At 42.3% G+C, this 19,123-nt stretch overlaps 2 protein-coding genes across 2 annotated transcripts in view; one reads left to right on the forward strand and one right to left on the reverse strand.

The window, feature by feature from the left end:
* myo6a (myosin VIa) overlaps positions 1 to 15,718 on the forward strand; it is a 190,548-nt gene extending 174,830 nt beyond the window's left edge. The window contains exons 34-36 of the mRNA XM_039781369.1: positions 2,656 to 2,682; positions 8,621 to 8,839; positions 13,353 to 15,718. Coding sequence (XP_039637303.1) covers positions 2,656 to 2,682; positions 8,621 to 8,839; positions 13,353 to 13,552 — 446 coding nt within the window. The 3' untranslated portion in view covers positions 13,553 to 15,718. The remainder of the gene's footprint in view (positions 1 to 2,655; positions 2,683 to 8,620; positions 8,840 to 13,352) is intronic.
* The window catches only part of LOC120547302 (interphotoreceptor matrix proteoglycan 1-like), a 76,826-nt gene continuing 72,657 nt past the window's right edge, over positions 14,955 to 19,123 (reverse strand). Inside the window, 1 exon segment of the mRNA XM_039782847.1 lies at positions 14,955 to 16,975. The gene's annotated coding sequence lies outside the window, so the exon portion shown is untranslated.

The raw sequence follows: 19,123 nt of genomic DNA on the forward strand, positions 1-19,123 counted from the left end.
GATTTAAAATAATTTTAAAGCGCTCAGTGAAAATGAACCTAAATCTACAATGTTTCTCATGTTGTTTTTCATATTCTTTTTTTATTTTTTATTTCTGAGGTATGCACAAACAAAGAGCTGCACTTTTTATAAATACCAGTTAATGTGTGGGGGAATATGCATTTACACACCTGGCCCCTGATGTTATGTCACACATTGTGTTACAGGTTAATGTTTCACAGTACAGTTTCCCCATGCATTTATGTCTAAGTGACTATTATGAACCAAAATCTTTAAAACTGCTCCAGTATTGAGCAAGAACGCTGTAACCGGCAGCCGTGAACCGTGCTTTAATGTAACCCTACAGGACAAATGTTCAGCGTCCACTAAAAGTTCTATTTTTGCCGCTGACAGACTCAGATTATTATTCTAAGTGTCTGACAACATAATGGGATGGATCCCTACAGAGATAGACCTTTTAGTTAAAGAGTAAGATCCTTTTAGTTTAACATGAAACAGCCCCAAAATCACCATCACCAAACTCCACCAGACTCCATGTAAATAATCAGGACTTTTAGTGTGTATAGAGCCAGCATATTTCCACCAGACTCCATGTAAATAATCAGGACTTTTAGCGTGTATAGAGCCAGCATATCTCCACCAGACTCCATGTAAATAATCAGGACTTTTAGCGTGTATAGAGCCAGCATATCTCCACCAGACTCCATGTAAATAATCAGGACTTTTAGCGTGTATAGAGCCAGCATATCTCCACATGTAAATGGTTAAATTAAAGGTTTATTTCAACCAAACCAGAGTGGTGATTGTTGGAACAGTGGAAAGACGAACTTTTGATATTTTAAATTAGTTTCTTAAGACTTTGAATAGAGTGTGTTTTACGATGAAAAATTACTGTTTTTTTTAAATATAATCTGGTGAGTTTGGCAATACTGACTTCGGGAATGTTTCATGTCAAACAAAAATGATCTTACTCTGTAATAAAGAGGTCTATCTCTGTAGGGATCCACCCCATAATGTTGTCAGACACTTAGAATAATAATCTGAGTCTGTCAGCGGCAAAAACAGAACTTGTAGAGGACGGAAAGTGAAAGTGCTTAATTGCGTTGACGTTACATTACAGCTTGTTTCTCGCTTAATACTGGACCAATTTCAAATATTGGTGTTCCCATCAGTCACTTAGACACAAAAACCCAGGACAATATGGTCAACAAAACAAAGTTACACTTTAAATGTGGACAAAACCTTCACATTTAAATTGCATATTAAAGGAACTGAACGGTGACCCTTGCTCATCGTCCAGACGATGTTCAGACACGTGGAACAAGTGGACTCTGTCTCTCGCCTCTCACCTCCCTGTGCCACTCGTCGAGTTGTCATGACGACAGAGAGCTCTTATTGTGTGCTCTGCTCAGACTACTGATTGGATGGCGAGCCACACACCCACTCTCACCCCTGCGCTTCCATCTGAGAGCCGCGGCTTTGTCCGGCAGCTGATCGGCCTCGCCGACACACAAGTGTTTATTAACGGGAGTCCTTGCTCCGTGTGTGACGCCACAGCGTCTGAGGTTGGCACGGCCGGTATGAGATTCTGACAGTATGATAACCTTCAGCAAAAATATCACGGAATATTTAATAATTGCAATTACAGCTTTAACATTTCGAAATGTCTGGGTAACACAATGTATTACATTTTTAGACACACTGCACACTGGCAGGGAGACGGATTTCTAATCTGCACTTTCTGGTCCCTATTTTAACGATCTGAGCGCACGGTGTGGAGCGCCTGGGGCAGGTGCGTTTAGGGCGTGTCCAAATCCACTTTTGCTAGTTTGACGGCAGAAAACCGTGTTTTACACCTACAGTACAGGCCAAAAGTTTGGACACACCTTCTCATTCAATGTGTTTCTTTATTTTCATGACTATTTACATTGTAGATTCTCACTGAAGGCATCAAAACTGTGAATGAACACATATGGAATTATGTACTTAACAAAAAAGTGTGAAATAACTGAAAACATGTCTTATATTTTAGATTCTTCAAAGTAGCCACCCTTTGCTTTTTTTGATAACTCTGCAAACCCTTGGTGTTCTCTCAATGAGCTTCATGAGGTAGTCACCTGAAATGGTTTTACCTTCACAGGTGTGCTTTGTCAGGGTTAATTAGTGGAAGTTTTTCCCTTATTAATAAAAAAAGCAAAGGGTGGCTACTTTGAAGAATCTAAAATATAAGACATGTTTTCAGTAATTTCACACTTTTTTGTTAAGTACATAATTCCATATGTGTTCATTCATAGTTTTGATGCCTTCAGTGAAAATCTACAATGTAAATAGTCATGAAAATAAAAAGGAAACACATTGAATGAGAAGGTGTGTCCAAACTTTTGGCCTGTACTGTACGTTTAAAGGTATCAGCAAATATTGTATCGTTGTCGAAATACTCTATATAATATTGTATCGTGATAAAACTTGTGATTTCCACCAATAGTTAGCAGCCATGTTAAGCTCACGTCATGGTGCATATGGACTGTTTCTCTGTGTCTCCATGCTGCTGTCTGCTCTGATTCCTGTCATGTGATCACGTCTGTCACCGGCTCCACTGTTGCTGCTGTGTTGCATCACTGTGTTCTTCATGTAACCTGGCATGTCTTCTTTCAGATCATGCACCTCCTGTGAAAACAGCATGTAAGTGGTCCTCCAGAGTGAGACGCTACTAACCGCAGAGCTGCACCCCCTTTCCTTCTCCTCATTAACCCTAACCCCCCCCCCCCAAACAATGGTACAGGGCTGCTCCTAACTGGGATCACTGTTCGCCTCACTTACTGCTCACTTTTTAGGATTAACATTTATTTATTTTAAACACGAAACACCAATTTCTTTATTCACCTCCTAAACTCAAAGATGTGGATGGATTTTGAATGTATACAGTAAATGTATTTTTATTTTTTATTTTTAAAGCTTTCGTGCATGGAAGACTTGTGTCATGTGGACGTGCCAACAGTTTAGTTGTCATCACTTAGAATTCCTCAATCAGGCGACAGAAACTACGCACTATAGCTTTAACTACATCATCATTTCTACAATCAATAATTTTTCTAAAGTATAACTTAACCCATAACCCAATTGTAACTTCTTTTTTTTTTTTTTTACGTTTTGGTTGTCTTTTTCGACACTTCTGTTGCTTTTCCACCGATGTTTTTGTCACTTTTCTCAAAGTTTTTCATTTTATCTGCACCTTTTTGACATTTGTGTTGGGCTTTTTCCCCACGTTTTTGAAGCTTTTTCCAACATTTTTGTCACTTTTTTCAACATTTTATTATAATTTTTCTCTCAAATGCTATAAAATGTAATAAAACTTGCGAAGATCGTTGTAGGGAGCCATCCACGTTATTACTTTTGAAAATTTGATATAGAAACTTTTTGAAAATGGGTCAAATTTGACCCAAAGGACAACAGGAGGGTCAACAATCTTTCCATGTACCCCCTAAACCAGTAATTCCCAACCCCGGTAATACAATGAAATAACAACAAAATAAACAACCAACTGTAAACCTAATGAACATACTATGTAGATGTGGTAACAACGTAAGCATGTTGCATACGTCTATCCCCAGTACATGGCATCCTAGGAGCCCTCTAAAGACCTCGGGTACTAGACACTAAATCTGGCAAACCGTTTATTTGACCTTTTCTTTCAAAAGCTGCCACTATCGCCATTCTTGGATTGATGGTGGCCTGTCTGGCTATCATTGAACTGGTTTGGACCCAACTTCTTGTGTGTTTCTATCTATCCTGCTTAAAATGGACTTTTCTCCTTGCTGCTCACTTGGATGGAAAACTTTCCCTTACTGTGGAGGTGGAGGAGTAAAAAGGGGATGGGTTTCCAAGGCAACAGCCGCCCCTGTTGAGACAGCCCTGTGTGGAAGAGATTATTTGAGTGATTTTGAGGCGCGGAGCTGTCGTTTTTTTTCGTCTCGGTGCAGCGGCGCCAGCTCCCGGCCTATTTGTGAGACGGCTTTAACGCTCGGATAAAGAGCCGAGGTGCTTCCTCCGAGCTCTTAGGGCGCCTGTTATTGACACTCCCACACGGAGAAATCTCAGAGAAAGGACAGGAGGCTCTCAGGGCCGTTTGTCTTGTGTTTTGGCGGCTGGTGATAGCGTCACGTTTACAGGAGCGTGACAGGGAGGGAAAAAACGGCCGCCGCGCTCGCTGATTGGGAGAGAAATGTTGTAAAATGTTGTCGTTGAAGCAGCAGCGGAGCGAGCAGACTCTTCACTCCATTCACTCCATTCACTCCAGACTTTTACCGAAGATTTTAGAATCCGTAACGGCCCATTCAGCCACACGAGGCTTCCAGTGCTGACTACCAATCTGTCTCCGTACCGCCGGCGAGCGCAGACCGATGTTTGTCTGGAGGCCGAAGCTGTTATCCTGGATTAAATCTGCTGTTTTTTATGCTTCTAGTTTTGGCAAGACGGTTATCAAATTGAATGTGTTGTCTCTTTCAACTCTCTAGTGAAAGCAGACTAACTAAATACATAAATGATAAATAAATACATTTCAGTGTAGTTTCCTACCTTGGCTGTAGAGATTTTTAGGTAAAAAGTTAAATAAAGACATCTGCAACATAAATTGATGCAGAAAATACACAAATTGTTGCAGAGTAGGGGGAATGAGAGGGGAGAAACGCCAGAGCAAGGGGGAATGAGAGGGGGAAACGCCAGAGCAGAGGGAATGAGAGGAGGGAACCGCCAGAGCAGGGGGAATGAGAGGGGAAACGCCAGAGCAGGGGGAATGAGAGGGGGAAACGCCAGAGCAAAGGGAATGAGAGGAGGGAACCGCCAGAGCAAAGGGAATGAGAGGAGGGAACCGCCAGAGCAGGGGGAATGAGAGGGGCAAACATTAGACCAGGGGGAACGAGAGGGGGGGAAACGTAGCCGAAGATATTCCTTTCGATCAATAATGTTGACCAAAGCGTTGAAAAACGAGTTTTAATGTAATTTAAAAGTTTGACCCAGAAAAACCAAAAGGTTCAGGGTGGACAAGAGGACAGCGCGAGGGTTCAAACCCTGAAAGCAGCTCTGGATCCCTCAAAGACTCGCTAGAGAACCTCTGAAAGCCAGGAAGTAGGACAAGCCGTAATCAAGGGCCTGAGAGCTTCCAGCGGGGAGCTGCGTTCAAGCGCCTCTCGGGAATAATAGTTCTGCATTTCTGGTTGCTTTTTCTGAACAAAACCGGCTGATTTGTTTTGTTGGTGAAGTTTTGGGGGATTTTCTTTTCCTTTTCTGAAAGTCGTTGGTTTGGGGGAGGCGCTGCTCGCCCTTTTGGAAGGTGGTGTGGCAGCAGGGCGCCGTTTTGGTGGTGGTGTTGCCCTGAAACCCGTTTCATTTTACAAGGTGTTCAAATCTTGGAATCAGTTTTAAAATAGATCTTTTTGTTTTACGTAAAAGAAGATTTCTCTCGTTTCCATTGCTTTGCTTTTGAATCATGGACCAGATTAAGTTTCTTTTAACATAATGTGACTTTAACCTTTTAGCAAGCTGAGTTGAGTTGGAAACAAGAGATTTTTCATGCACATTTCCTCGATTTTAAAACTGAAAACCAGATCAAACTGAGCATTTGTGCAGCCCGAATCTCTTTATCATGTAGAGGAGCTTTGTTTGTCTTTTGTAGGTTCTTATTTCACGCTCCACTGTGTAGGAAAATGCAAATGCTGTATGTTTTATGTTCCACATGAGTATGCAAACCCTGTCCTAAACATCTGCCGTGCTTCATGTCTGGCTGATTTCCTTCCCTCTGCTGTCAGCGCCGCTGGCGCTCCTCTAACGGCAGGACTCACCCACTTAAACATGGACTCTTTGGCTACATTTACAGCGCTACGTTTTGGTTGTTAAGTGGAGTTTTGAGCCCAAAGTGATCTCGGTGCACCGAGTGTTTTTATCTCCAGTAGAAGAACTAATCACCGTTTAAACTACCACGCCCAAACCAAAATATCTCCTCAACATCCTGGTATACTGGACATACACAGGAGCAGAGGCGTCATTTTAGTTTACAGGAGGGATGGTTACAACCCCCCAATATTCAAAACTGACCAGTGCAACACCCCCTTTAGAAGTGTTTGACATGCTCAGGGGAAAAGCAAGGGGAATGAGAGGGGGAAACACCAGAGCAGGGAGAATGAGAGGGGGAAACGCCAGAGCAGGGAGAATGAGAGGGGGAAACGCCAGAGCAGGGAGAATGAGAGGGGAAACGCCAGAGCAGGGAGAATGAGAGGGGAAACACCAGAGCAGGGAGAATGAGAGGGGAGACGCCAGAGCAGGGAGAATGAGGAGGGGAAACGCCAGAGCAGGGAGAATGAGGAGGGGAAACGCCAGAGCAGGGGAGAATGAGAGGGGAAACGCCAGGGAGCAGGGGGAATGAGAGGGGGAAACACCAGAGCAGGGGGGAATGGGGGGGAGGGCGCGAGAGCAGGGGGATGAGGAGGGGGAAACGCCAGAGCAGGGGGAATGAGAGGGGAAACACCAGAGCAGGGGGAATGAGGAGGGAAGCAGAGAGCAGGAGGAAATGAGAGGGGGAAACACCAGAGCAGGGGGAATGAGAGGGGGAAACCACCAGAGCAGGGAGAATGGGGAGGGGGAAAACCAGAGCAGGGAGAATGAGAGGGGAAAACACTAGAGCAGGGAGAATGAGAAGGAGAGGCAGGAGCAGGGGGAAATGAGAGGGGGAAACACCAGAGCAGGGAGAATGAGAGGGGGGAAACACCAGAGCAGGGGGAATGAGAGGGGGAAACGCCAGAGCAGGGAGAATGAGAGGGGGAAACGCTAGAGCAGGGAGAATGAGAGGGGGAAACGCCAGAGCAGGGAGAATGAGAGGGGAAACGCCAGAGCAGGGAGAATGAGAGGGGGAAACACTAGAGCAGGGAGAGAGATGGGAGAAGCCAGAGCAGGGGGGGAATGGGAGGGGAAACGCCAGAGCAGGGGGAATGAGAGGGGGAAACACCAGAGCAGGGGGAATGAGAGGGGAAACACAGAGCAGAGGGAGAAAGAGGGAAACACCAGAGCAGGGGGAATGAGAGGGGAAACACCAGAGCAGGGGGAGAGAATGAGAGGGGAAACAGAGCAGGGAATGATGCAATCCTTTAGCTTGGCAGAAGTAGCGATGTAAATGTAGCCTTTAATATTGAAAGCTGATCCGAGAACAGCGGAGCGGGGCCTAATGTTTGCATGCAGTCAGAAGGAATGAACGGATGTTTGAGAAGGGAAATGTACGGATGGAGAAGGAATGAACGGATGTTTGAGAAGGGAAATGTACGGATGTCTCAACGGGCTTGAGCTGACTGGGATGTTTGCTTTTCTTCCTGCGCATTCACCTGTGTATTAACAGCTTCAGAATGGATGAAAATGTACCTCTTAAAGCTCTTTGAAGATTATTTTTTGGGGCTTTTCCGCCTTTAATGGACAGGACAGCTAGGTGAGAGAGAGGGGAAGACATGCAGGAAATCGTCACAGGTCGGACTCTGGACAGCCCTGGACCTCTGCGTCGAGGCATAAGCCTCTACGTAGATGTGCGCCTGTTCCGACACTGAACCAACCCGGCCCCCGTATAAAGCTCTTCAGAAGGTTTATTTTTGTGTTTCAGTTTTAAACAGAGGTGGAAAGGCAAAAACATATTCCACTTAAGTAAAAGTATTATTACTTTGAGGAACTTTTACTTAAGTATGAGTAAAATTACCGGTATAGAAATCTACTCAAGTAAAAGTAAAAAGTAGCTCATTTAAAATGTACTCAGAGTAAAAGTTACTTAGTTACTTTTAAACAGCCGGGGAGATATACTTTATATTCATACTTATTAAATATCTTTATACTTAATATATTTATTTAATTAACTCAGTCTTTTGCGATTTCATAAGGACACAAAGCCAAAAAAAAAAGGAGAAAAGTGAAGAAAAAAACTTTTGTTGACAGATATAATTTTGGGTTATACTTCACTTGAAGGTATCTACATAAGAGTGACATGACACTGTCATGAACGTGTCATAAACATTATAAACAAGTCTTAAACGTTTATGACATAATGCTTCTGTCAGACAGTGTCATTCGGTTTTTGTCACGACAAGTTAGAGTTAGGGATCATGTGACATGACAGTGTCATGTCACTCTTATGTAGATACCTTCAAGTAAAGTTTTTCCAAATGTAACAGACAACAGTTCTTTGGAAGTAGAAGTTCCAAGTAGAAAACTGAGTTCCCAACCATCACTGAGATGCAGCACGCTGACATTTCAGGCTTTTATTGTGCAATACTTACATTTTCCTATGAAGGGAAATTCTCTGGCCTCGCGTTAAAAAGGTCCGACTAACCCTACAGGAGCTGCTGAAATCGATATTTAGCTCGAGGGCACTTCAGCAGGGCAGGTCATTGATGATTAAAAGAGACTGAGTTAACACACAGGTTGATGAACAGGGAGAAGGCTGCTGTTGCTGAGTAAATCCCTTTAACTGACCCCGCCAGGCTGCATGTAAACATGGCTGCTGGCTCCTGATTGGTTGCTATCATCCGTGGAAGAAGATGCTTAACTTTTATTTATTTTTTTTTCACGCTTCTCTTTTGCATCCAACGAGCAGCGCAGCAGAACCCGGCCCCGCCCATCCCGGCCCGGCAGTACGAGGTGGCCATGAACCGGCAGCAGCGCTACTTCCGCATCCCGTTCATCCGGCCGGGCGACCAGTACAAAGACCCCCAGAACAAGAAGAAGGGCTGGTGGTACGCGCACTTCGACGGGCCCTGGATCGCCCGGCAGATGGAGCTGCATCCCGATAAACATCCCATCGTTCTGGTGGCAGGTCAGTGACAGAGAGGAAGAGGAATTAACTAGACTGAGGCGAAAGCTATGATTGGACAATAGAGAGGCAAAGTCCCTCCCCTTCCTGTGGACCTCATGGGACCTTGGGCAAAGATATGCATGGTAGTGAACGTTTTTGGATCCCCTTTGAATTGAACCATTTATGATGTTCGGTCAGCATAACTCTTATCAGTTCAGTTTTCTAAGCAGAAACTGACATTTGGAAAAACAGAAAAATGGGTTCCAATATCCAATTTTTCATTTATTTCCCGCCTTGACAAATTAAAAAATTGGATCTTTAAACAGTTTTTTCCAATTTTCAGTTTTTTATTAAGAGGATCAGAAATTTTTTGTCTGTGCTCCAATTATTCAATACTGCAATGGTATTCTCTCCCTCGTTCCACCTAGCTTACCGCCCCCACACACACACACACACACACACACACACACTCGAAACCATCAGTTGCTAGCACCTCTGAGCCCAAAGTCTGTAAGTTCTTCATTTTGGTCCATATGCAGTTAGTGAGCTGCATATTCTGCAAAAGTACAGGGAGAGAATACCATTGCAGTATTGAATAATTGGAGCCCAGATGCAATTTTGTAATTTTCTCAATTTCTGATCCTCTGAATAAAAAATTTGTCAAGGTGGAAAAAAAACAGAATAATTTGATATTTGAACCCATTTTTCTGTTTTTCCAAATGTCAGTTTGTGCTTAGAAAATTGAACTGATTAGAGTTACACTGACCCTGTTCGTCAATCTAAAAGATCATTTTTTAACTGAAGAAGAAATCGCCATCCCCAAACTCCACCAGACTCCATGTAAATAATCAGGACTTTAATCTTCGTAAAACACACTTCATTCAAAGTGGACAGAAACTAAATCAAACCACCAAAAGCCGTCTTGGTTCATCTTTCCACTGTTCCAACGGTTACACTTTACTTGAAGGTATCTACATAAGAGTGACATGGCACTGTCATGAATGTGTCATAAACATTATAAACAAGTCATAAACGTGTCATTAAGTTTTTGTCATGACAAGTTAGGGTTAGTGTTCATGTGTTACTCTTATGTAGATACCTTCAAACTAAAGTATAACCATTCCAACACTCCCCACTCTGGTTTGGTTGAATTAAAGGAGAATTCCAGTCGATTTCAACCCGCAGCTCTGTTGGTTGTAAATTTGGAGTGCTGTCAGTAGCGAGAAAAACGAAAACAGTCGGTGTTTCCTACAGCGTGTTATCCTCCTGCTAGCGTTAGCACCTAGGAGACTGAAACAGGGCAAGTTTTAAACGTGCTTTTAGGCTCTTAACATGTTGGAGATGTCATTACAAGTTCCTACCCATGTGAAGGGATTCCTTCTGAGTGAACACAGTGAATCTGACTGCAGTAGATGTGAAAGAAATGAAAGTGGTGCTAATTCAGCTCTGTTTAGTTCTGGTGTTGAGACGGCAGTAAGACGAGTCTTTCGGGACCGTCTACAAACCGAAAAGAGATACAAAAATATTTATTAATTTAATGATTAAATAAGGTAGTGTCTCCAAACTTACCTCAATTATAACTTATCTCCTGCTAGTTGTACTACAGCACTTTAAAAAAATAAGCATATGAATATTTTTGAAAATATTTTTGTATCTCTTTTCGGTGTGTCAGTTTGTAGACGGTCCCGAAGGACTCGTCTTACTGCCGTCTCAACACCAGAACTAAACAGAGCTGAATTAGCACAACTTTTATGCATTTCTTTCACATCTACTGCAGTCAGATTCACTGTGTTCACTCAGAAGGGATAACTGCACATGGCTACGCACTTGTAATGACATGTCCAACATGTTAAGAGGCTAAAAGCACGTTTAAAACTTGCCCGGTTTCTGCCTCTTGGGTGCTAATGTTAGCAGGAGGATAACTCGGTGTAGGCAGCACCGATAGTTTTTCTCGCTACTGACAGCACTCCAAATTTACAAACCGAGCTACGAGTTGAAATCGACCGGAATTCTCCTTTAATTCACCCATTTACATGTGGAGATATGCTGGCTCTATACACGCTAAAAGTCCTGATTATTTACAAGGAGTCTGGTGGAGATATGCTGGCTCTATACACGCTAAAAGTCCTGATTATTTACATGGAGTCTGGTGGAGATATGCTGGCTCTATACACGCTAAAAGTCCTGATTATTTACATGGAGTCTAGTGGAGATATGCTGGCTCTATACACGCTAAAAGTCCTGATTATTTACATGGAGTCTGGTGGAGATATGCTGGCTCTATACACGCTAAAAGTCCTGATTATTTACATGGAGTCTGGTGGAGATATGCTGGCTCTATACACACTAAAAGTCCTGATTATTTACATGGAGTCTGGTGGAGATATGCTGGCTCTATACACGCTAAAAGTCCTGATTATATACATGGAGTCTGGTGGAAATATGCTGGCTCTATACACGCTAAAAGTCCTGATTATTTACATGGAGTCTGGTGGAAATATGCTGGCTCTATACACGCTAAAAGTCCTGATTATTTACATGGAGTCTGGTGGAGTTTGGTGATGGTGATTTCGGGGCTGTTTCATGTTAAACTAAAAGGATCTTACTCTTTAACTAAAAGGTATATCTCTGTAGGGATCCATCCCATAATGTTGTCAGACACTTAGAATAATAATCTGAGTCTGTCAGCGGCAAAAACTGAACTTTTAGTGGACGCTGACTGACGCTGAACATCTGTCCTGTAGGGTTAGATTACAGCCCGGTTCACGGCTGCCGGTTACAGCGTACTGGCTCAATACTGGAGCAGTTTCACAGATTTTTGTTCACATCAGTCATTTAGACACCAGTGCATGGGGAAACAGGGTCCAGGTTGGAAAAAATGAAATGAAATTACCCCTTAACAGTGTTTGTGCCACAACAGACTGTAGAGCCACAGATTCTACCAATTAAGGAGTCAAAACACAACACTAAAAGAGAAAAAGTAGTTGTTTGGTTCCGCCATCTGTCTCAGCATATGTGCAGTGTTCTAAAAACCTGTGTTTGTGCCCACTTTGTGTGACTCCGAGGGTTGCAGTGGTCTGTGGGTTGAGGGATGTTTGGGAGCTCTTGGCGCTGTCGTGTGATTTTAACAAGTGTTTGGTCGTCAGTCAGAAAGAAGAGCTCACATTGTGGTGAAACGGTTTGTGTTTTAGAGCGGAGGTGTTCACAGACGGCAGCAGTATGTGGCTGACTAACTACCTCATATTAAAGTTGGTTCACACACTGCTGGAACTTGTTATTGCCTTCACAGCTGCAGGTGTGTTTAAGTGCTCAGATTATGCTTTTTGGCTTTTTCCCTTTCTTTTATTGTGTTATATATCTTTGTTGTGCATGTTATAGGTTTACAAAGTGAAAAAGCCCAAAGTCCCCCCCAAAGGGACTTCCCATCTCCAACAGAAAACTCTGTTCACCAACTGCTCCAAACAGCTCTATTGTAGTCCAGCCTTTACTTCAGAGACAGACGTGGTCAGTTTGGAACACACGTTATAATGCTCGCCTAGCTGCTAGCATGGCACGCCCTCATACTCTGCTTCTGACTGGCTAGTAGTCCTTACCTAGGTACTGTCAGGGCACGCCTCATACTCTGCTTCTGACTGGCTAGTAGTCCTTACCTAGGTACTGTCAGGGCACGCCCTCATACTCTGCTTCTGACTGGCTAGTAGTCCTTACCTAGGTACTGTCAGGGCACGCCCTCATACTCTGCTTCTGACTGGCTAGTAGTCCTTACCTAGGTACTGTCAGGGCACGCCCTCATACTCTGCTTCTGACTGGCTAGTAGTCCTTACCTAGGTACTGTCAGGGCACGCCCTCATACTCTGCTTCTGACTGGCTAGTAGTCCTTACCTAGGTACTGTCAGGGAATGAAATATTTGTTCCTGTTGCTGCACTTTTTATTCAGAGTGCAGGATACGGCGATATGACGGCTTGGCCGGCTGAGCGCGGAGGGTCTGCCGAGGGTCTGGTTGCTGAGCCACGCTCCTCCAAGATGTTGTAACAGAGACCGCGTTGCAGTGGTTGGCTACGGGAGAGAAGAAGTCCGTTCAACATCATGCACTTAAAATAGATTACAACAGAAAGCCTTTCTTGTCTTTTTACAGAATATGAAAAACTAAATTAGGAGCATTCCTCCTGATCAGTGCAATAAAAGTTACAGAAACAATGTTAACAAACATCCACGGCCGACAGCTCTTGTTAAAACATTATACGTAAGATAAATAAATCGAATGTCATTTTGCGCTGGAATAAGAGTTTGTATTGCTCTAGAATAAAAGTATACATGATACAGTATACAAGTATCAATAAATTCCCCTGATAGTATGCTAAAATGCTAACCCATTAAACACACTACTTACTGCACACAGGACAAATGTCTCTTCAGTTTGGGTTGGGTGGGAGCGTCAGACGGGCGTTGGCTCACGGTTTGGGCATCTTCAGTTAAGACTGAAATGACATCTCTGCCTGTTGCTGACGCACACTTTTTACTTCGGTGCAACAGGAAAAGACGACATGGAGATGTGCGAGCTGAGTCTGGAGGAGACGGGCCTGTCGAGGAAGAGGGGCGCCGAGATCCTCCCCCGGCAGTTCGAGGAGATCTGGGAGCGCTGCGGCGGGGTCCAGTACCTCCGCAGCGCCATCGAGAGCCGGCAGGCGCGCCCCACCTACGCCACGGCCATGCTGCAGAGCATGTTCAAGTAGACGGAGCCCAGAGGAGGGGGGAGTGGGGGTGGTTCGCAGCGCAAACAAAGGGACAAACGCACCAGCTACCTACAGTAACACAGATGGCGTCTGAGAGTACTGCACCAGGTTCTGACTGCGGGCATTCACGTGAACAGCGATTCTTCTCAACTGTCCTTTTGTTTCTCTTCTGTTTTTTTGTTCGTGCTGGCTTTCGGTTCCTCGGAGAAGAAAGTGGTGGGGGGGGGGCAGGCAGGGAGGTTTTGCATTGAACCCTATGCAGAAAAATCATAGTAAATTATCACATCTGGTTGTTTTCCAAGGAATTCTGTTCTCTGTAACATTTTTGCAAGTCTAACTCTGAGGCCTTAATACTTTACTTTAACAGGGTTTAAAATGCCACAAGTAGGACTGTTTGTTTTAAAGCTGCCTCCCCAAACAAGAAAACTTAATTCCTCTGTAATTATGCATTCCTGATTATTACGCTGAAGTCTTACTGGTGTGTCGCTTCCATCTTAACAGCTAGCTGGTGATCCCTCTCCGACTTTAAACCTGCTGTTTACATGGTCTTCATGGGGTTCTTACAGGGCGAGAAACACTTGCACAACAGGCGCTCAGCGCGAGGCAGCGCTGCACGAGTGACTGCACTCAGAATGAAGTCAAATATTTGCTAATTCTTTCTTTTTTTATTTTTACCTTTTGTCTTTCCAACCGAATGTAACTCGAGACCTCGTGGATTTGTTCATGTAGTGATTCTTCTTTTCTTCTCACCGTGTGTTATTAAATGTGTAAAAGAAATCAGAAAAAGGTCCAAAAAAAAAACGTTTGACTTTGAGACCAAACATTGCCCCTCGTTGGGTTTCGGTAATTCAGCTCCGTGATTACTTTTTCGTCTGCGTTTTATGAAGCCAAGCAGGAAATTGTGAAATAATTATGCAACTCCACGCGGGCTGTTTTGAGACCAGATCAGTGCTGCAAAAAAATATCCTCCATACATTCTTTAATCTTCAGATTTGATCTTTTTACACAAGGAAACATTATTTTGCCAATGCAGTGATTCCCAAGGCAGTTTAACGTTTTTCATTATCCTGAAAACATATAATCATGTGATTCCAGAAATGTTTTAAAGAAATTCCAAATCTCACATCAGATTGAAAAGCTACGGAGCGCGTCGATTACCTCTGTACGATGCACTGGTACTCAGAATGAACTGGAACATTCATACAAACACTGAACATTTGATGTGCACCCCAACAGTGATATTCCAACTGGAATGTAAAAGTTTATTTTTGGAAGAACAGTTTTCTACTCATGCTCTGGCACGAGAAGCAATAAATCACGCAAGCTAAGCTAAGCTAAGATGGGGGGGGGAAAAAAACAGGCGTCCTTTGATGTACACAAAAAAAAAGTCAAGACAATCTGCTGTGACGTTACACCTTTATTCACCAGAGGTTGCCAAGTGTGTTCCCGAGCTTTCTCTTCCTTTTGACGCTCTCCTCTGCACAACAAAACGTGGTTACCCTTTACTTGAAGGTATCTCCATAAGAGTGACACTCTTATGGAGATACCTTCAAGCAAAGTGTTACCGAAAACGCTGACTTAGATTGTCTGAAAGCACGAAAATCCGTGTCGCTGCAAAGTGTCTGTTCCTCTTTTTATAAATGGCATTAACACGCAGGAAAGCTGGCTCGAATATCAACGAAAGAACGCCCCCAAGAGAAGCGAACGGTCCGATAGTCGAGCTGCTAGTGGCGCAACGTTTGGATTTGGTGATCTACGGGTTGAAACTCGTCTAGACGTCTTGGTTAAAAGTGGGCTGAAAAGATTTTTTTGGGATGTTTAGGCTTATAAGTAACTCTGGCTTTCATGGAAACACAAGTGTGAGTAAACTGGCCAATACAACTTTTTTTTTCTGATAGAGAATTTTTGTCTGATTAAAACAAACTGTTTTCCTGTCCGTTAATGCCAAGTGTAAAGGGGCCACATTCTGAGCTAGGCCCACGATTACGACCTCAGAGAAGTGACCTCGAAATATTTCCTGAAATGTACAAGAAAGTCCCGCTTCTGCTCCGATCTGTTTCTCTTCCACACATTTACAATCATTCCTCGGGAAGCACTGCCTTTGTCCACTGTCACTTTTCTAACGCTGATCTCTCTAACAGATGAATAAAAGCATTCCATGTTTCACTCCCCTCTCTGCATCTTCTTTCACTTCAGTTTGGGGTCAAACTAAACCTGAATATCTCCTCAATAACTTTTTTTTTTTTTATGAAGAAAATGGGGTCTCTTATACAACACAGTTTGTATTTTTAACTATTGATTGTAAAACTACATTTAGATGACAATTTAACACTTCAAATAAGAAAAAGATCAAGGTACAGTTTTGTTTCCCCAAAAGTAGATGTAGATGTTTTGTCTATTTACATGAACTGTACAAGAGAATATGGTGATGATATTACAGATCTACAACTCAAAAAATGTCTGCATTTGCCCACAAAATTAATTGTTAGCATCTTAACAAGCTACACTAAGATAACGATAAAACGTGGTAAACATTCCTGCAAAACGTAAGCATTTAGCTCAAAGCACCAATAACAAAGACAGAAACGGTTAGCTTTTCTAGTTTTTTAGCTTTTTCCTTTAGAAATACTGGATTATTTCACCTTGTTAGGCCTTTAAAAATCCTTCAAAAAAAACAATTTGAGGAAGAAAAATTCACTTTTTGGTACTCAAAACCATAACCATGTGACCATGAGTGGGCTCAAAGTAATTATTGCTTGATTTTTAAGGGCTCACAAGCTAAAAAAAAAACAAGGGTTGGTAATTACTGATGATGATAGCGATGAAATCAGCTGCATTTTACTATTTGTTACTCTGGCAACACATCCACAGTTATCTTCATCTTCAGTCCCAGTATATAAGAGGGTCAGGTGTACAACAGGGTAAAGAATGTTTGTATTAAGCTGTGAAAGGATGAGCGCGTCCAGTTCTGACAGTCTTTACAGTGTTTACAGACCTAAATGAAAAAATAAAAGCAGATCCCTGATGCGAGGTTCCTTTTTTCTTTCCATATTTGAGAGCTTTCAGATGATCTCACCATGTCACATCACATCCTGTGTATTTTGAACCACCTATTTACTACACAAACACAAAGAGAGTCAGCAGACGTGTACAAAAACAGTCCAGGGTCGATCAATGATCGAGGCTGCAGAGTCGTGTCCTGAGATCCTCGTCAACGACCGTGACGGCGGCTGTCCGGCAGTTTCCAAAGTGGCCTAAATGTCTGTTTACGCTGAAGGAAGATCGTCCTCTGAGATAAAGCTCAGCGCTCTGAAGAGTTTGGAGGCAAACAGTTTGTCCTGAAAGCTCTTCAGCTTTTGATTTCTAACCTTTGAGGCTGTGATGAGTCCCGAGTTCCTGCTGACAAATCCTATTTCATCGAGTCTGCAGGTGAAAAAGGTACACTATTAAAGGGGCACTCGAACCAATTTTGCATGTGGAAATCAGTTTACGACTTTCATAAAAACACAGTGTAGCACGTCCAAAAAAAGTCATAGAAAGTCATAGTATATAGAATGTTGAAAAAAGTCATGAAAAATTCAAAGTATGTTGAAAATTCATAAAAACATTAGTATGTCGACAAAAATCAAAAATTCATAGTATAGTATGTCATAAAAAGTCATGGTATAATATGCTGAAAAAAAGTCATAAAAAGAAGTGTTAAGCAAAACATGTTCCTTTGACGATTTGTTAATCACGGCAACATTTCTGAATGCATCAGTTCAAACTTGTCTCACTGTTGTATGAGCTATGACACTGAGGTGTAGTTAGATTACCGATGTAAAGGGCTTTTCTTGTTCACTGATCTATGAGCTGGAGAGAGGCTTGAGACTATTTATAAAATCTGTATGTTAAACTGAGTGAAGTGAAGTTTGTCATTGAAAGAAGAAGACAATATGTTTGAATGACTATTGAAGGCCAAGCTAAATATATGGAGACATGTAAAAGCTTGCCCTTGGCTACTGGGAATTGTTGAACAACCTTTTGATTGATTTGTAAAAATATTCATTTGGCTGCCTACGCTTTTCCAATAAGCGTAGGCTTCTACAATTGTAACCAGTATATATTCAATGTGTTTCTGTGTGAGCTCTTTGGGAGCTGCGGAGTGAAATTGATGACATTTTTGCTTTGTAGCTCCACTGTAATTAATCTCACATTAATTACATAAAACCTTTGCAATATATCACTTTAACCATCTTTGTGTTTTTCTGTGCCTCTGGAGAGGGCAGAAAATATCCATAACAGTAGTATGTTGGAAAAAGTCATGAAAAATTCACAGTATGCTGAAAAAAGTCATAAAAAGTCATAGTATAGTACACGGGTGTCAAACTCAACTTCCCTTATGGCCACACTAGAAAATGAGAATCACATCAAGGGAAAGACATAGTTTATTGCTTCTATGTCCTGGGAAAAGTCAAATATCTTTGACTGTATTACTGCATGTTTCATATAGTCTTCTCACTTACAGTTTGGTTGACAAAAATGACGAAGAAAATGCCAAAAACTTTTGGAAAAAGTGTCAAAAAAAACTTGACATAAAGTATTTGGGCCAAAATATATTGTGAACCTAAATGTATATAGGGGCAGGATCAAAATTAGCAAGGGGCCGGATTTGGCCCGCGGGCCTTGAGTTTGACGTGTGTGTATGTTAAGAAAATGTTTTAAGCAGTCAGAATTTTTTCATGTGTGTTTCTACATCTGGGAGTGAAAATTGGTCTTTCTACCTTCATCTCATTGAACTCTAAGTTCCAACTGTGTTGAGTAATAACCATGATCAAATTTTAATGCTTGCAATTAATTGGAATTAATTAAGTAGAAGTGCTCAAATTTCCTATAATTAGTGCCAAATTACATGGTACTTTCCTGGAAATCACAGACTTGTAATAAAACATGTTCTTCTTCTTGTGAATGTGGATCCAAACTGCTGCTTTCTCCCTCAAACTGTTTTAGTGATCCTTTTACAGTGTTCGTCTCTTTAGCTGTTTTAGCTAACTTCTGAAGTCAACAGAGCAGAGCGGACAAAGACATAATACTTTCAGGTTTTTTGAGTTGTACAACTGTGTGGCTACTACAAAGAAAATAAAACATATTTAAAAAAAATAAAGTTTTAGTTTGGAGCAGAAGGAGAGTGAGACGTCCTGAACTTCCCTCGCAGCTCGGCAGCGTTTCAGACCATCAGACAAAAATAACAGACAAAGCTTCCAGGCCTGAAAAGTGAAGCTAAAGTGGAAGTGCTTTAAAGCTACATTCTCTTTAACTTCCAGCAGGGGGCGACTCCACTGGCTCCAAAAAGAAGTCTTGTTTCTAAAAAGTCTTGATTTATTACCTCAGTAAACATTTTCATAATGAGTTTATGGTCTCAATCGCTAGTTTCAAGTCTTCTTCAACCCAGCATGATGTTCATTTAGTAAATGATGCTCCCATTGATTTTAAAATAGACGATAAAGCAGGGGGTGCTTTAGGACCTGTCAATCAGGACACAGGCTTAGCCATGCTAACCATGCTAACACTGGGGACATTTAATTGGACCTC

This window comes from Perca fluviatilis, chromosome 18 (assembly GCF_010015445.1).
Source record: "Perca fluviatilis chromosome 18, GENO_Pfluv_1.0, whole genome shotgun sequence".
NCBI classification, from domain to species: domain Eukaryota; kingdom Metazoa; phylum Chordata; class Actinopteri; order Perciformes; family Percidae; genus Perca; species Perca fluviatilis.